The sequence below is a fragment of the Psammomys obesus genome, unplaced genomic scaffold, assembly GCF_907164565.1.
Source record: "Psammomys obesus unplaced genomic scaffold, mPsaObe1.curated_primary_1811, whole genome shotgun sequence".
NCBI lineage: Eukaryota > Metazoa > Chordata > Mammalia > Rodentia > Muridae > Psammomys > Psammomys obesus.
This window is the reverse complement of record NW_026596131.1, coordinates 13451675-13466147: the sequence shown is the minus strand read 5'-3', so window position 1 is coordinate 13466147 and position 14473 is coordinate 13451675. Positions and strand designations below refer to the sequence as shown.

At 55.1% G+C, this 14473-nt stretch overlaps 1 protein-coding gene across 1 annotated transcript; it reads left to right on the top strand.

Annotated features, from left to right (window-relative positions):
* Window positions 1–4458: 4458 nt before the first annotated feature.
* Lgals3bp (galectin 3 binding protein) lies at window positions 4459–13413 on the top strand. Its single transcript, XM_055592557.1, has 6 exons — window positions 4459–4651; window positions 6560–6636; window positions 7696–7887; window positions 8043–8174; window positions 9432–9684; window positions 12009–13413. The coding sequence occupies exons 2-6, from the start codon at window positions 6582–6584 to the stop codon at window positions 13117–13119; spliced, it is 1743 nt and encodes a 580-aa protein (XP_055448532.1). The 5' UTR covers window positions 4459–4651; window positions 6560–6581; the 3' UTR covers window positions 13120–13413.
* The last annotated feature ends 1060 nt before the right edge of the window (window positions 13414–14473 follow it).

Here is a 14473-nt window from a genome sequence, read left to right as displayed (position 1 = left end):
CATCAAACATCCACGCATGGGTGCATGTGTGTGTGCACACAGGCACATTCGCACGCCACGCATGCGTGCCTGCGTGTGCACACAGGCACATTCGCACACCACGCATGCGTGCCTGCGTGTGCACACAGGCACATTCGCACGCCACGCATGCGTGCATGTGTGTGCACACAGAGGTGTAGATGTTAGCTTTTAACCTTTATTTTATTTGGGTTCCTTAAGCCTCTACCTCCCTTCCAAGCCCCAGCCATAGGTGGGAGAGAAAGAAGGTTAGAAGGGAAGGGACCTCTTTAGACTTAGTTCCAGCTGGTTAGGGCCGTCGGCTTCTTTGGGAAAATACCAATCTCAGTTCCCAGGATAGCCAGCAGTCCAGCTAACCGGCAACCTTCTTTCTCTGCCCGTCTGCCTCCTCAGAGCCCTCGCTCTCTGAGATCTCATATTTATAGCCTCCCAGAGTCCTCAGAATTCCACTAACTCCAGCTGGCAAAGACCGCTCACCTCTCCCAGCCCACGAGGCTCTTACCAGCTGTTACCCACTGAGAATAAGGCATTTTATCAGCCATGGACAAACTAAGGCAGCCCAATATCCCATACTTGGGATGAAAACAAAAACATACTTACCTAACATAACTGAGTTTTTAAAGAAACCCAAACTTCCACTACATAGAGGTACAGTGACTCAAGCCCACCTTTGGGTTCCTGACACACAATTTAGGTTTAAATAGAGGGCAAGAGTTATGCATGGCTAGGCAGGTCTGGTCAAGGCGTGGTCCTGCCCGTCACTGACCCATCACTGTGTGCAGTTCCGGCTCCTGTGCGGCCAGACCCCTCCGACTGGCACCAGGCCTCAGCTTTTCCCTTCTCGGGTGTGAGGACCCCTGGGAAAATTCCAGTTTCTTGTGATCCATCACCTCAGTTACCTGGTAGGCAAGGGGAAGGATGTGGGCGTCTGTCTCTGTCCTCCCTGTTACCCGTTTTCTCTGCAGAAGGCAGGCCATCCCTGAACCACTGCCCAGGGCTGCAACAGGAACCAGTGTGCGCACGGATCATGTGGCTTTTTTGAGTGGGGGCACCTGCAAAATCTGCTGACAGATGACACTAGAGTATGTCAAAGGTGTGCTGCACCTCCCCCCCGCCAAGGATGCACAAAACTCCCCAGGCCAAGACTGAGAGCACCCCAGAGGGGCGAGTAAGAAAAGTTACCAGTATATTGGCTATTTCCCCATTTCATGAGGAGCTCCCTTAAACGGAGGCTGTTTGCTCAGACTTCACCCCATCACCCTAAGAGACCATTTCCTATCCAGTGTTGCAAAGCATGTCTGTATTCTGTGGCCAGAAGATGGAGGAGTGAGTCTGGGCTTCCAAGGCGTGGGAAGCAATAGATGCAGAGCAAAGGAAATGAGACATCAGGAGGCCTTGTGCCTTCTGGGAATTGGACAGTTATTTGTTTAGAGTTTTTTAAGACAGGGTTTTTCTGTGTAGCCCAGGTTGTCCTGGAACTTGCTGTTTAGATCAGGCTAGCCCCAAACTCACAGAGATCCGCCTGCCTCTGCTGCCCAAGTGCTGGGATTAAAGGCATTCCCCACCACTGCCTGGCTGGACACTTCTTTTTGATACTTCTTTTCTACTGGGATCTTAACAGTTCACAGCTGTCTTGGCCCTGAGGATGTGTCACCTCTGTGCAGTGTTGGGATGGTACTTGGGGTCTGCTAGAGGTCACTGTGGCCCTGATCTTTTCAGGGCATTATCCTGAAGAGGCCCTTGTGACTCTCAGGCCCCTGTTGTTCACTTAGCCTTTGTCCCCTCACCTCACACTTCTTCTGTTTACTTTTAGTTTCTAGATGTGTCATGAAGTGGTTAGAGAGCCCTGCATGTTCCTGGGGCCTGACCTCTTGGGAAGTCCCGTGGCTCGGTGTCTGGGTCCATTAACTACCCGTCTGCTGGCTTTGGAGACAGCCGTAGAACAGATATTTACATTACAATTCCTAACAGTAGCAAAATGATAGTTAAGAAGTAGCAACAAAATTTTATGGTTGGGGGGTACCATAACATGAAGAACTGTGTTAAAGGATAGCAGCATTAGGAAGGTGGAGAAACATAGAACTGACCTGCTCCTGACCCCACACCCTGTGATGGCCCTGCCTGTATGACCTGGCTTCCTTCTAGGGAAGCAAGGGTTCCTAAGTCCAGGCTGGAAGGTGGGGCTGACCCAGGATAGAGGCACCAGGTGGTCTAGGTGCTGGCTGTCCTCTCACCCCATCTTCTCCAGGGGACACCCCCATCCTCCCCTTCACGTTCTCACCCGAAGGTGACCGAAGCCACAGCTTAGCTTGGACATCTGCAGAGTCGTGGCTGTCTCTGCCTGTAGATCCAGGATGGGTTCCCGGGGCTTCGTGACCCCATGGCCTCAGGAAACAATGTGTCTCAAGGGAACCAGTCCTTGAGTGCCTGGCCTGTGGGCACTGTAGTTCAAAGCTTGTGGTTGAACCCAAAGGGACTCTTTGGGGCTCTTAGAACACCAGTGCCCCTCTCCCCACAGGCTGATGAGACCATTATTGCCTGTCACAGGTGACTCTCCTGGGCATCCCAAGTTGAACCACACTGACTGAGAACTCCCCAAGTAGAAACTAGGATGTGGGTTTTGTTGTTGTTTGCCAAGGAAGGTGAATGGATGTAAGCCAGGCAGACCCTTCGGTGTGCTGAACCCCAGAGGATCATTGGGGCCACCGGGAGATTGTGTTGCTGGGTGTGAATGGGAGTCCATCTGGTCACCAGCCCCCGCCAGGGTTTGGTTCTCCTGGGTCTCAGGGCCTCCCAATCACCATACCTGGGACAAAGTAACAGGGCTTCTCAAGGTGCAGGAGAGGATTTACCAGCCTGGAATTGGTGTGAACATTTTAATAAAGAGTAGACTCTTGGGGGTGGTGCTGGAGAGATGGCTCAGCTGTGGCGAGCGAGCACTTGTTCTTACACAGAACCGGGTGTGAATCCCAGCACCCACATGGTGGCTCACAGCCATGTGTAACTCCAGCGCCAGGAGTTCTGATGCCCATGGTGGACTTACATGCAGGCAAAATGCTCACACACATAAAATTGATGAATCTAAAAAAAAAAAAAAAAAAAGGGACAGAAACATGGCAAGTGAATTCTGAACTGTACACCTGAAAAGGAATGGAATGATTTTATACCAACTAGGAGTCACCTGGCTTTGCCTCCTGGGCCATTTGAGTTCAAGAGGACAGCTCAGTGTCCTGAGGTAGTACCTTACAGTGCCAGAGAGTAGGGCAGGTGCAGGGAGGTGTGGGGACCTAGGCCCCCACTGTATAAAGTTATCCTAAGTCTGGGAAACTTTGCCTTTTTAACGTCTTTAATTTTAATGTATTTCCTATGTGGGTGTTTTGTTAGCATGTATGTGAGTGCACCACATGTGTGCCTGGTACTCCATGGAGATCATGAGAGACCATTATATCCTATAGAACTGGCTTAGGGGTGCTTGTGAGCCACCATTCGGGTGTTTCAGATTGACCCTGGGTCCTTTGCACAAGCAGCAAGTGTTCTTTACCACTGATGTCTCCCACTTCTCTGTGATTTGTATCTACTTTTTGGCATGTATTTGCTGTGTGTGTCCACATGCATGCTCATGTATGCCATGGTACACGTGCAGAGAACAGAAGACAACTTACAGGAGCCAGTGAAATCCAGGGATCAAACTCACACCATCAGGATTGGCTGTACCTTGGCCCACTGAGCCGTTTCTGCTGCTGTTTGAGGCAGGGTTTCTCCGTGTAGCCCTGGCTGACCTGGAACTCATTGTGTAAACTAGGCTAGTTTTTAACTCGCAAAGATCCACCTGCCTCTGCCTCCCAGGTAAAGGTGTGTGCTTCTGGATTAGCCCTGCTTTGTTTTCCCCCTTCAAACTAGCTATGTAGAAACCTTTGAAGATTTGGTGTTTTAAATTATGTCTATTGGGTGTGTACGTGCATGCATACTTGAGTGTGGGTGCCCAGAGAGGCCAGAGTGTCAGGTGCCCAGGAGGAGACCACACCCTTCATCACTAAGCTCCCCGCCCTGCTTTTTACATTTGGCCCTTTTGTCTTTATACCTGCCCTCTGGCTTGGTCCACGTACCCTCCCTCTGGAGCATGGCACATTTGTGCATGAACACAGCCAGCCTCCCCGGGTCCAGGAAAGGATTGTGCAGCCTACATCCATGCTCACAGTCACAGCCTGTCTGACCTGAACCTCTGCCCCTAGGGCCACTCACATCATCTTTCCACCGTCTGGCGTGTGCCCCCCTCCAGGGAGCCTGCCAGGCCAGCCTGGACATGTATCTGTTCGACCGTAGCCTAGGTGCCTCAACGCTGCTGTTTCATCAGCTCAGCTACAAGGCATTGGGTGCCTGCCATCCCCCCAGCAGAGCAGCGAGCAAACAGAGGGCTGCTAGCCAACCCCAGCCAACCCCAGAACTAGCCTCTGTCATGTGTTTTCTGGAAACCGAAACCAGACTAGGTTTATGAAGCATTTCCTGGGACGAGGAAAACCACCCTGTGGTGCCTTTCCCCGGCTGAACCGTCTACAGAACACCTCCAGTTGCAGCCCGCAGGGCTCCAGGACCGTCTTCAGCAGCTGCCAGGACGAGCACATCCTGATCCCAGGTGGGTCTCCACTCCACACAGTATGGTCACTGGCAGGTCAGAGCCCAGGAGCCATCGTGTTCCGCCTTGACCTGCAGAGATGCTGGACGATTGAGCAAGCAGCTGAAGGGGCAGGGGTTTAGAACTCAGTCCTTGGGCCCCTGCTGGGTCTGTGGGCCCTTGCCCAGGATTGCACCTACCTGCACAGTGGTACTGAATGAACCAGCATAGGCAGGCTTGGCCCAGCTTCCCCCAGCAGCAGCCACACACCCTGCCATGCTCCCAAGTCCTAGGGTTCCTGCCCAAACATGGACGGTTTGGACAAGCAGTTTGCCTTGGGGACTCTGGTTTCCCAGAAGCCAGAGTCCCTCCTTGGGATAAAACTGGGATGATGTCTCAGCACACAGACGTGGGCTTCCAGGCTCCCTCAGCCATTGCCAGGTCTGTGTGGTAGACGGTGGGTAGACTAATCTGGGGTTCACTAACTGTGATCTGGAGTCAGTTGCTTCTCTCTCGGTGTTTTCACTCAGGATGCGGGAACTTGCTGAGTTGTTTGTTGCTCTGGGGTCTGCACATGGCTGGCTGCTGGAGGCTGCAGGAGGCTGTGAGAGGCTGGTGGGATAGAAAGGGTGCACAGCAATAAGGGCCAAGCTTCCCACATCAGTGTGTTACAGGACTTGGTGGTCAGAGCATATGCCCAGAAAGCTCCCCTGATCACCAGACTCAGCCACTCATCCTCCATGGTCCAACTAAAGATACAATAGTGAAAAGCAGAAAAAAAGGGATTTGTTTAATGTGGCTGTACTGAGAAGATGGGAAGATCCAGTGTCCTCCCCTTCCAGTCTGTTAGGGGTGTTAGCATGAGGGCTAGGTTCAAATAGAGGGCTAGAGGTGTACATAACTAACCGGGCTGTTGCCTGGGCTGTAAATCTCTTTCCCTGGAGACTAACTTCCTCTCTGGACCAGACATTGACCTCCTCTCTGCAGGAGACTCCTAGGGAAATTCCGCTTGCTTGGGGCCTGTTGCTTTAGTTGTCTGAAAGCTAAAGGGAGGGCACAAGTCTCTCTTAGAATATCTTCACCCCTGCCAAGATAGTGGCCTGGGACCCTGAAGTCCTGTCCATGCTGGTCTAGTGCAGAAGTGACTGGGGCAGAGGTGGGGGAGGGGAGGGTCAGTCCTACTATTTCTGCTGGTCCTGGGATACCTCTGCTGCTGGTCTCTGGTCCCCTGGTCTGAGGATACCAGCTCCAGTCCAGTGCTCCCAATAGCACCATCCACTAGCTGGTCCCAGGCTGACTGCTGGGAGCAGAGTGGGTGTCTCCAGGGCTACTGTACCTTGCTCTGGGTCATACTCCTCCTTGCAGGGCCTGGGGGACGGTGCCTGGGTGGGGCATCCTACGACAAGCAAGAGTGTAAGTAGTGAGTCTGCCCAAGTGCTCAGAACTGCCAGCATCCCGGGGGCTGACCCTGACCCTCTCCCACTTACTCCCACTTCACACCACAGAGCCCCAGACCTTCTGCACTCTCTGTCACCCCCCTCCTGGGGAGTCCCCTGTTCCAGCCTCATCCACAGTTCCTTGCCCCATTAGCAGCTTATCTTGTGCCTCTGGGGTACACCCTACAGGGAGCTATTGCCTGAAGATAAGGCATACACCCTGTCCACCCCCAAGGCACAGCCTCTCGTCTGTCTGTTTCCTGGCTCTTCGTTGCCAGGAGCCCTCAACCCACCTGCTTCATCTGGGAAGTCTTACTGACCTGAAGATTATCCTACAGAGCATGGGAGAGAGAGGCCTGAATGAGGGCGATCAGAAGAGGGACCATCCCCAAAACTGCCTGTCTTCCACAGGCAGAACTGAGGGGACCGTGGAACTGCTAGTCTCCCGCAAAGAGCTGTCACTGGTCTCACTCTGTTGTCCCTTCTGCTGCAGGGCTGGGCTTCTAGGCCAGGCAATGGCTCTCCTGTGGCTCCTGTCTGTGTGGTGGTTGCTGGTTTCAGGAACTCAAGGTGAGTCCTGCCCCCTGGGAAGTGTCCGAAACAGATGTCTTCAAGGCTGCAGCACCCTGTGGGTCATGCCCCCCCCCCCCCCCCCCCCAGCAGAGTACCATCCTGCAAGGTGCCGTGTCCCAGGATTCCCTCCCATGTCATCCCAAATGGTAGTATATGGGCTCTGGGGCTCCCCTGGGCCCAAGTGAAGCGCAGGGGATAGAGAAAATGCCAGGGAATTTCCCCATCTCATGAGCAGGACGAGGAGGGAGCCCTGCCTACACTCTCCTGGAAGTGGGTGGCCTCAGGATACAGGTTAGAGTCCCAGGGGGCAGTTCACAGCTCTGCATTGTGGGTCCAAGAGCCTTGCCAGTCTTGCACCCTCAGCTGAGTGAGCTGAATTAGCATGGGTGACCACCAACTTCAAGCCCCCAGCTACTCGCTGACCCCATGAGCATGGGCAGAAATGGAGTGCCAGAGAGTGGGGAGCAGGAGTTCCCTGGCTGCCCGTGCCTGAGTGCAGACTGTCTCTGCTCCAGGATTGTCCACTTTGGGCAGGCACTGTAGGGACGAGATAGAAACTGTATGTGCGGGTCGAGCCAGCGCAGTGCGGCCCACTCCTCCCACCATGGCACACCACACCCCGCTGCCCCACGCCTCAGAGAGAACAAGCAACACTAGTGCCCCGCTGCTGAGTGAGGAGAGCGCCAAGGCCCCAAGGACGAGGCGCATTTCCACTTGAGACAATTTCGGTTTACACTGGGTTGTCAGGGCGTCACCTGCCATGAGTTGAGGTGCCTCTGCTCTCTGTCTGTGTCCAGGAGCCCAAGAGCTGCCTTCCCTCTCAGGCCAGGATTCCAGACAGCCAGCAGGGAGTCTCCTCACCTCCCAGTTCACTCTGTAGGCTGAGGGCCGACGTGCCTTCTGGGAGCAAAAGGCCCAGAGCTCAGAAACAGAAAGGCCATAGCCTCTGAGGGGTCATCACAGAGCTTTCAGCCCTCCTCAGTGGGTAACATCTCTCTCTCACACGCACACACAGGCTAGCCCTCCTCCAAGCTGACCCCCACTCTCCCCTGACAGGTACAGAAGACGGGGATGTGCGTCTGGCTGATGGGGCCTCTGCCAACGAGGGCCGTGTGGAGATCTTCTACAGAGGCCAGTGGGGGACGGTGTGTGACAATCTCTGGAACCTTCTGGATGCCACCGTTGTCTGCCGGGCCCTGGGCTATGAGAATGCCTCTGAGGCACTGGGCAGAGCTGCTTTTGGGCCAGGTGTGGCTGCCACCCCATCCCCCAAAGCTGAGGTCACCCAGTAATGCCCCCCAAACATCCCTGCTGTGTCAGTACACACCCGTGTTGCAGGACCTGCCCCCCTCTGAGGGTCCAGTTCCTCCAGCGCAGCCCTTGGCTTCCTTCTGCACCCACAGGAACGGGGCCCGTGATGCTGGACGAAGTGCAGTGTACAGGGACAGAAGCCTCGCTGGCCAACTGCAGCTCTCTGGGCTGGATGATGAGTCGCTGCGGCCATGACCAGGATGCAGGCGTGGTGTGCTCCAATGGTAAGCTGCCCTCACCCTGCCAGCACCGGGAGGAGGCAGTGTTGGTGCCCATGTCCCTGCTCCTGCCTGTACCAGCCCCTGTGTAAACACAAGTGGAGAGCGACACTCTGGGTGTGGCTGGGATGGATGGAAAGAGCGTCCCTTGCAGCACCCACGTCAGAGATGCTTCTCCAGCAGGGCGGTGGCCTATGGGAAAGGGACTGCTTCCCATAGGCGGATGGTGCCTGCGTGCTGAAGGGCCGGCCTCTAACGGCCGGGGTCTTGCGGTTGTTATTCTGACACACTGCATAGCACCCCTGCACACAGGCTGTGTGTGGTGACGTTGAAGCGATTCTCAGGGACACTCCAGTGTCTGAGGCCCAGTGGGAGCTTCCCTTCCTGGCTGCCACCTGTGGCTTCCTCCTGGGCTGGCCTGGGGGTTCCTGGGGCACCCCCCTGCTCTGTCCTGAGCTGGGGAACTGAGGCATGAGGGTATTAGATCCCGCAGGGTCAGGCAAGCTTGGGTACAAGCTGATCTGAGGTGGAGGGCTCAGCCTGAGCTGGCCTGGTGAGTGTGAGCAAGCTGTACAGGTTTGGGGAGGGCAGGAGCCCCCGCCTGGCTGGGGAACAGTGTAAAGCGGAGACTGGAAGCTATAGGAGGCCACAGGGGTCGTAGTGTGAGGAGACAGGAGGAGACAACTCACCCACTCTAAGTGTAAAACTCAAGCCAAACCCTCACACTAAAGGATGTGGCATGTGGCTCTGGATTAGGATTTGGGAGGCAGGGACAAGTGAGGATGCCCAGAGGCATGGCGTAGCCCCTGGAGGACAGGTCTCCTTGGGACTGGGAACCCCCAAGTTTTAATGTGGGGTTGCTGTGGACCCTGACTTAGGAGGCACTTCACTGAGAGTAGGCCAGTGGCCTGTGCAGTCACTGGTGAGTTTGTAGAGGATGGGCACAGGGTCAGTGTCTCCCTCTAGAGGAAGTGCCTGAGTGTGGCATGCAAGGAGCAAGCCTGTGGGCAAATCAGGGCACAGGGCCACACATGGCCACGGAGGCCACCAGGGCCTGCTGCTGTCTTGTAGGGTTCAGAGGGCAGTTGAACTCTTCCTCCAGGCCTGTCCCCTCCTGCATCTTCCCATAAGCCCTCTGAGCAGAGCCAGGTACCAGGATGGCAGGTTCCAGATGAAGCCCCTGACCCCTGAAGATTGAAGTCACAGAGAAAGTGGCCCACAGAGTCCAAATCCTCACACAGCAACTCCCTCTGTCCCTCCCAGAAACCAGGGGAGTCCACATCCTGGACCTCTCTGCAGAGCTCCCAGATGCGCTGGGCCAGATCTTTGACAGCCAGCAGGGCTGCGACCTGTTCATCCAGGTGACAGGGCAGGGTCGTGGGGACCTGAGCCTCTGCGCCCACAAGCTGATCCTGAACACCAACCCTGAGGCCCAGGCCCTGTGGCAGGCGGTGGGCAGGAGCGTCCTCATGAGGGTGGATGCCGAGTGCATGCCTGTGGTCAGAGACTTCATCAGGTAAGCCAGGCCTGGCTCTGGTGGCACCTGGGCTGCACACTCCTCCTCACCCCGAGAGCACCCACTCTGCTAGGGCAGGGCAGCAGGGAGGCAGGTCTGTTCCACACACTCAAGAGTGCGTACATGCTTATGCAACCCCCTGGACGTATGCACTTGCATATCACGCAGCCACATGCACGCTTATTCACGCTGCACACGTCTGCCCATGCAGACAAATGGTCTCAAATTCCCACCTATCTGCAAAATCAAATGGACACACACATCTGAATGCTCCCTGCACTTGCGTGGACACATTGAACATTCACGCATCTGAGTGTACATCACTACCTTTGTGTGTGCGTGCAGGGGCGCGCGCGCACACACACACACACACACACGTGCACGAGCACGCTTATGCATCCAGATCCTTCCTGCACTTGCCTAAAAACATGTGGCCGTGTATGTGAATGTTACTTTTGTATGTGCCTGTTTGTCTACTTGTCTCAATCCCTGCTCTCTTGCTGTGAAGAGACACCATGACCAAGGCAACTCCTCAAGTAAAAGCATTTCGTTGAGGGCTTGCTTAAGCTTCAGAGGGTTAGTCCATTGCCATCATGGCAGGTGCCAGAGCAGTAGCTGAGAGCTTTACGTCCTGCTCCACAGGCAGAGAGAGAGGGAGAGACTGGGACTTTTGAAACCTCAGAGCCCACCTCCAGTGACACACTTCCTCCATCAAGGCCACACCTCCTGGTCCTTCTAATCCTTTCAAATAGTTCCGCTGCCTGGTAACTAAGCCCTCAAATATAAGAGCCTGTGAGGACCATTATTAGCCAACCAGCACTGTTCTTACGGACAAGCATCTGTGTGCGCTGGTGTGCACACAGGCAGTCTCCCCCACATTTGGTGCATGTAAGTACATGCACCTTTCACCATACAACTCAAACTATTCTCCAAATCACCGTGTGCTGGTATAAGAAATTTTTGATTCCCCACCCAGGTGAACTTCTCAGCTTGCACTTTGAAAGCAATGATTTGAAAGTAGAACATTTGTTAGAAAATATTCTCTCTCATTCTGATGACATGAAGCGTCATGGAATGGAACATGGCATTTAAGAGACCAACACTGGTAATTATACCCAGATTAAAGCCAATTGCTTCCAGCCTAGTGCAAGCCTGACAGAGATGCTGCTTCCTATGTCTTACACACCATTCCTGTTTTCTTGACCTCCCCGGCCTCCCCAAGCTGTGACCCTGGGCTCAGCAAACAGGAAACACAGCAGTCTCCTACACCTCCAGCTGGGCCTCAAGCCACTTGTCGCTGCTAGCTTTGGGCCTTTCCCCTCTCTGTGTTTTGTTTTGTTTTAAGATTTATTCATTCATTATATTATACAGTGTTCTGTCTGCATGTACACCTGTACACCATAAGAGGGCACCAGATTCCAGTATAGATGGTTGTGAGCCACCATGTGGTTGCTGGGAATTGAACTCAGGACCTCTGGAAGAGCGGCCAGTGCTCTTAACCTCTTAGCCATCTCTCCAGCCCTGGATATGTGTTTCTTACTTGAAAAAGATGGGCAGGGCTAAGGTACCCACTCTGATGTCTTGAATTTAAAGCTGGCCCTGGGTGAATGAGGCCTTGAGGGAGAGAGGAGAATAGAGGGGCATACACGTGAACCCTTGACATGAGTAGCTCATCTCAGCCTCCCTCCGTGCTCAGAGCTGCCAGCTGTCCGAGGGACCACTCTGCTGTGGGTGAGGATTAGACACTGGTACCAACCCTTCTTCCTGGTCCTCCCTCCTTCAACAGCAGTGCTGGTGGCGGCACCCTATTACCCCATGCCCTTGCTGGGAGGGGATTTCATGAAGGGTTTCTTGCAGGTTGTGTGGGTGGGTCAGTCTAGAGGAGAGAGTCCAGCTCTCTGCCTCTGGGGTGCCGTGGAGGCAACAGCAGGGACCCTCGGATGTGTTTGAACACTTGTGCACAGAGGCAGGATGCCACTCACTCTGGTGGGCTCAGGCCCTCCCATGGTTCATGTCACAGGAAAGCAGAAATAAGGTGACCCGAGAGCCATTGTCACTTGCCCGGGACCAGGTGCTCAGGGAGAGAGGTAACCACAGGAGCCCAGCTGGGCACTGATGCCCACACCTCTGCTGGCCAAGGCTCACAGCGACAGCAGAGAGACCAGACTGTTGTTAGTTGGTGTGAGGTTGAGGGTGACTGATGGCCCCAGAGTCAGCAGGCCGCTGGTGGGGGGCCTGATAGCTGGCTGGGTAGGAGAAGAGGCCAGGCATATCTGCTGCATGTCAGGGCCGGCTACAGATGCCTCACTCCCCCACCCCCTCAGGTACTTCTACTCCCGAAGAATCGAGGTCACCATGTCATCCGTCAAGTGCTTGCACAAGATAGCCTCGGCGTATGGGGCCACGAAGCTACGAGACTACTGCGGACGGCTTTTCGCCACCCTCCTGCCCCAGGACCCCACCTTCCGTACACCCCTGGACCTCTACGCGTATGCACAGGCCACCGGTGACTCCGTGCTGGAAGACCTGTGCGTGCAGTTCCTGGCCTGGAACTTTGAGCCTCTGACGAAGGCCGAGGCCTGGCAGAGCGTTCCCCTCAGCTTGCTCCAGGCTCTCCTCCCGAGGAGTGAGCTGGTTGTGTCCAGCGAGCTGGATATGCTGAAGGCGGTGGATCAGTGGAGCACAGAGAGCGGTGCCTCCCACGAGGAGGTGGAGGGCCTGGTGGAGCAGATCCGCCTCCCTATGGTGTCGCCGGAGGGGCTCTTCGAGCTGCAGTTCAACCTGTCCTTGTACTGGGACCACCAGGCAGTGTTCCAGAGGAAGACCCTGGAGGCCCTGGAGTTCCACACTGTGCCTCTCCCCGTGCTGGCCAAGTACAGGGGCCTGAACCTCACTGAGGACACCTACAAGCCCCGGCTCTACACCTCCACCTGGAGCGCCTTGGTGCTGGCCCGTTCCTGGAGGCAGTATGAGTCCAATCAGTTGTACCCAGGAGGCTATGGCTATGGCTATCGCTATGGCTACAATTCAAGAGCCCAGTACAACAGCTACCAGTCCTTCCAGACCCCACCACACCCCAGCTTCCTCTTCAAGGACAAGCGGGTCTCCTGGTCAGCCACCTACCTGCCCACCATGCAGAGCTGCTGGAACTATGGCTTCTCCTGCACCTCTGAGGAGCTCCCCGTGCTGGGCCTCACCAGGTCCAGCTACTCCGATCCGACTGTCGCCTACGAGAACAAAGCCCTGATGCTCTGTGGAGGGGACCGCGTGGTGGATGTCACCAGCTTTGAAGGCTCCAAGGCCCCTATCCCCAGTGCCCTGGACACCAATAGTTCCAAGACCCCCTCCCTCTTTCCCTGTGCCTCGGGGGCCTTCAGCAGTTTCCGGGTGGTCATCCGCCCTTTCTACCTGACTAACTCCACTGACAAGGACTAAGTGGCACACCTCGTGGTGGTCCCCTCCTTGGCCTCCCTCCTCTTTGTAGCCACCTCCAGCAGCCTGCCACCAGGTTTCCCCCAAGCTGCCACTCTCTCTATGAGCTTACAAATTCACTAGAAGGTTCCAGCCAGCGCTCACCCCAGTGCCGTGAGTTCCCAGGGCTCTCGTTGTAGGCACAAGCAGGTTCTGTAAGGTCCTGTGGGATTTTCTGTGCCTGCTGCAGTTGCTCAGTCTGTCACTGTCACTAATCTCAACTCATTAAAGTCACGTGTGTGTCTCACGATTCATTCATGCGGGAGGTGTTGCTGGCTTCCTGCAGTGTTTGGATGGCACATGAGCCGGGCTCTGGGGGACAGGGAGTGAGATTGTGAGCCAGTCGGGAAGGCTGACAGAAACAAGCAAACACCCCAGCCCTGGCACAGGACTACCACAGAGGAACAGAGTGGGATACGACCACGGGTATTGAGCTGGTGAGCACGGGGCTCAGCTGCTTGAGAGTAGGAACATCTCTGAGAAGGGGTTGCTGGGCTTGGCCTCAGAGGCTAAGGACAGCAGCAGGAGATGGAGGAGGGTATGTCCGGGGAGAAGGGAGAGGCATGGTGGCCAGCTGTCCCTCCAGAAGCCTTTGAACCTGTGCCAGGGCAGAGACACAAAGACGCACCCCAGCATCCATAAGAATGGGGAAGTGGGGAGACCTAGTGGGTGCTCAGTCACCCACAGCAGAAGACAGCCTGGGCGGGGAGTCAGGCAGGAGATGATGCTGGGTGCTGGGTGACCCCTGAGGCCTAGGAGCAGGCTTAGATGCTGTTGGGACATCCTGTGAGAATGTAACCTTTGGGTTCAGGGCAGTGGATGCCTCTGCACCTCTGTTATGACCAGAGAGAAGTGTGTATGTGTGTCTGTGTGCCTACTTGTGAAGGCCAGAGGTCACCCCCCCCCCGCCCCCAGTCTCATTTCTCAAGATCAAGCGATCATCCACCTTGGCCAGCATTACACAACCTAGAATCATAGGGAAGGGAGTCTCAATGAGGGATTGCCAGCAATGGGTTGACTTGTGTGCATGTCTGTGAGTCACTTATTGTGGGAAGACCCGGTCCACTGTGGGGAGCACCATTCCCTAGGTAAGAGGTCCTTGCCAGTATATAGGAAACTGATCTGAGAATAAGCAGGTAAGCCAGCAGACGCACATTCATTTCTCTCTGTGACCAGCTGCATGTTCCTGCCTGGATGTCCCCATGATGATGAACTATGACTTGGAACTAGGAACTGAAAAGGCCTTTCTCCTCTGAAGTGTTTCTTTGTCAAGGGATTTTATGGCAGCTTGTGCAGAGCTTGCTGAGCAAGCGTTGTC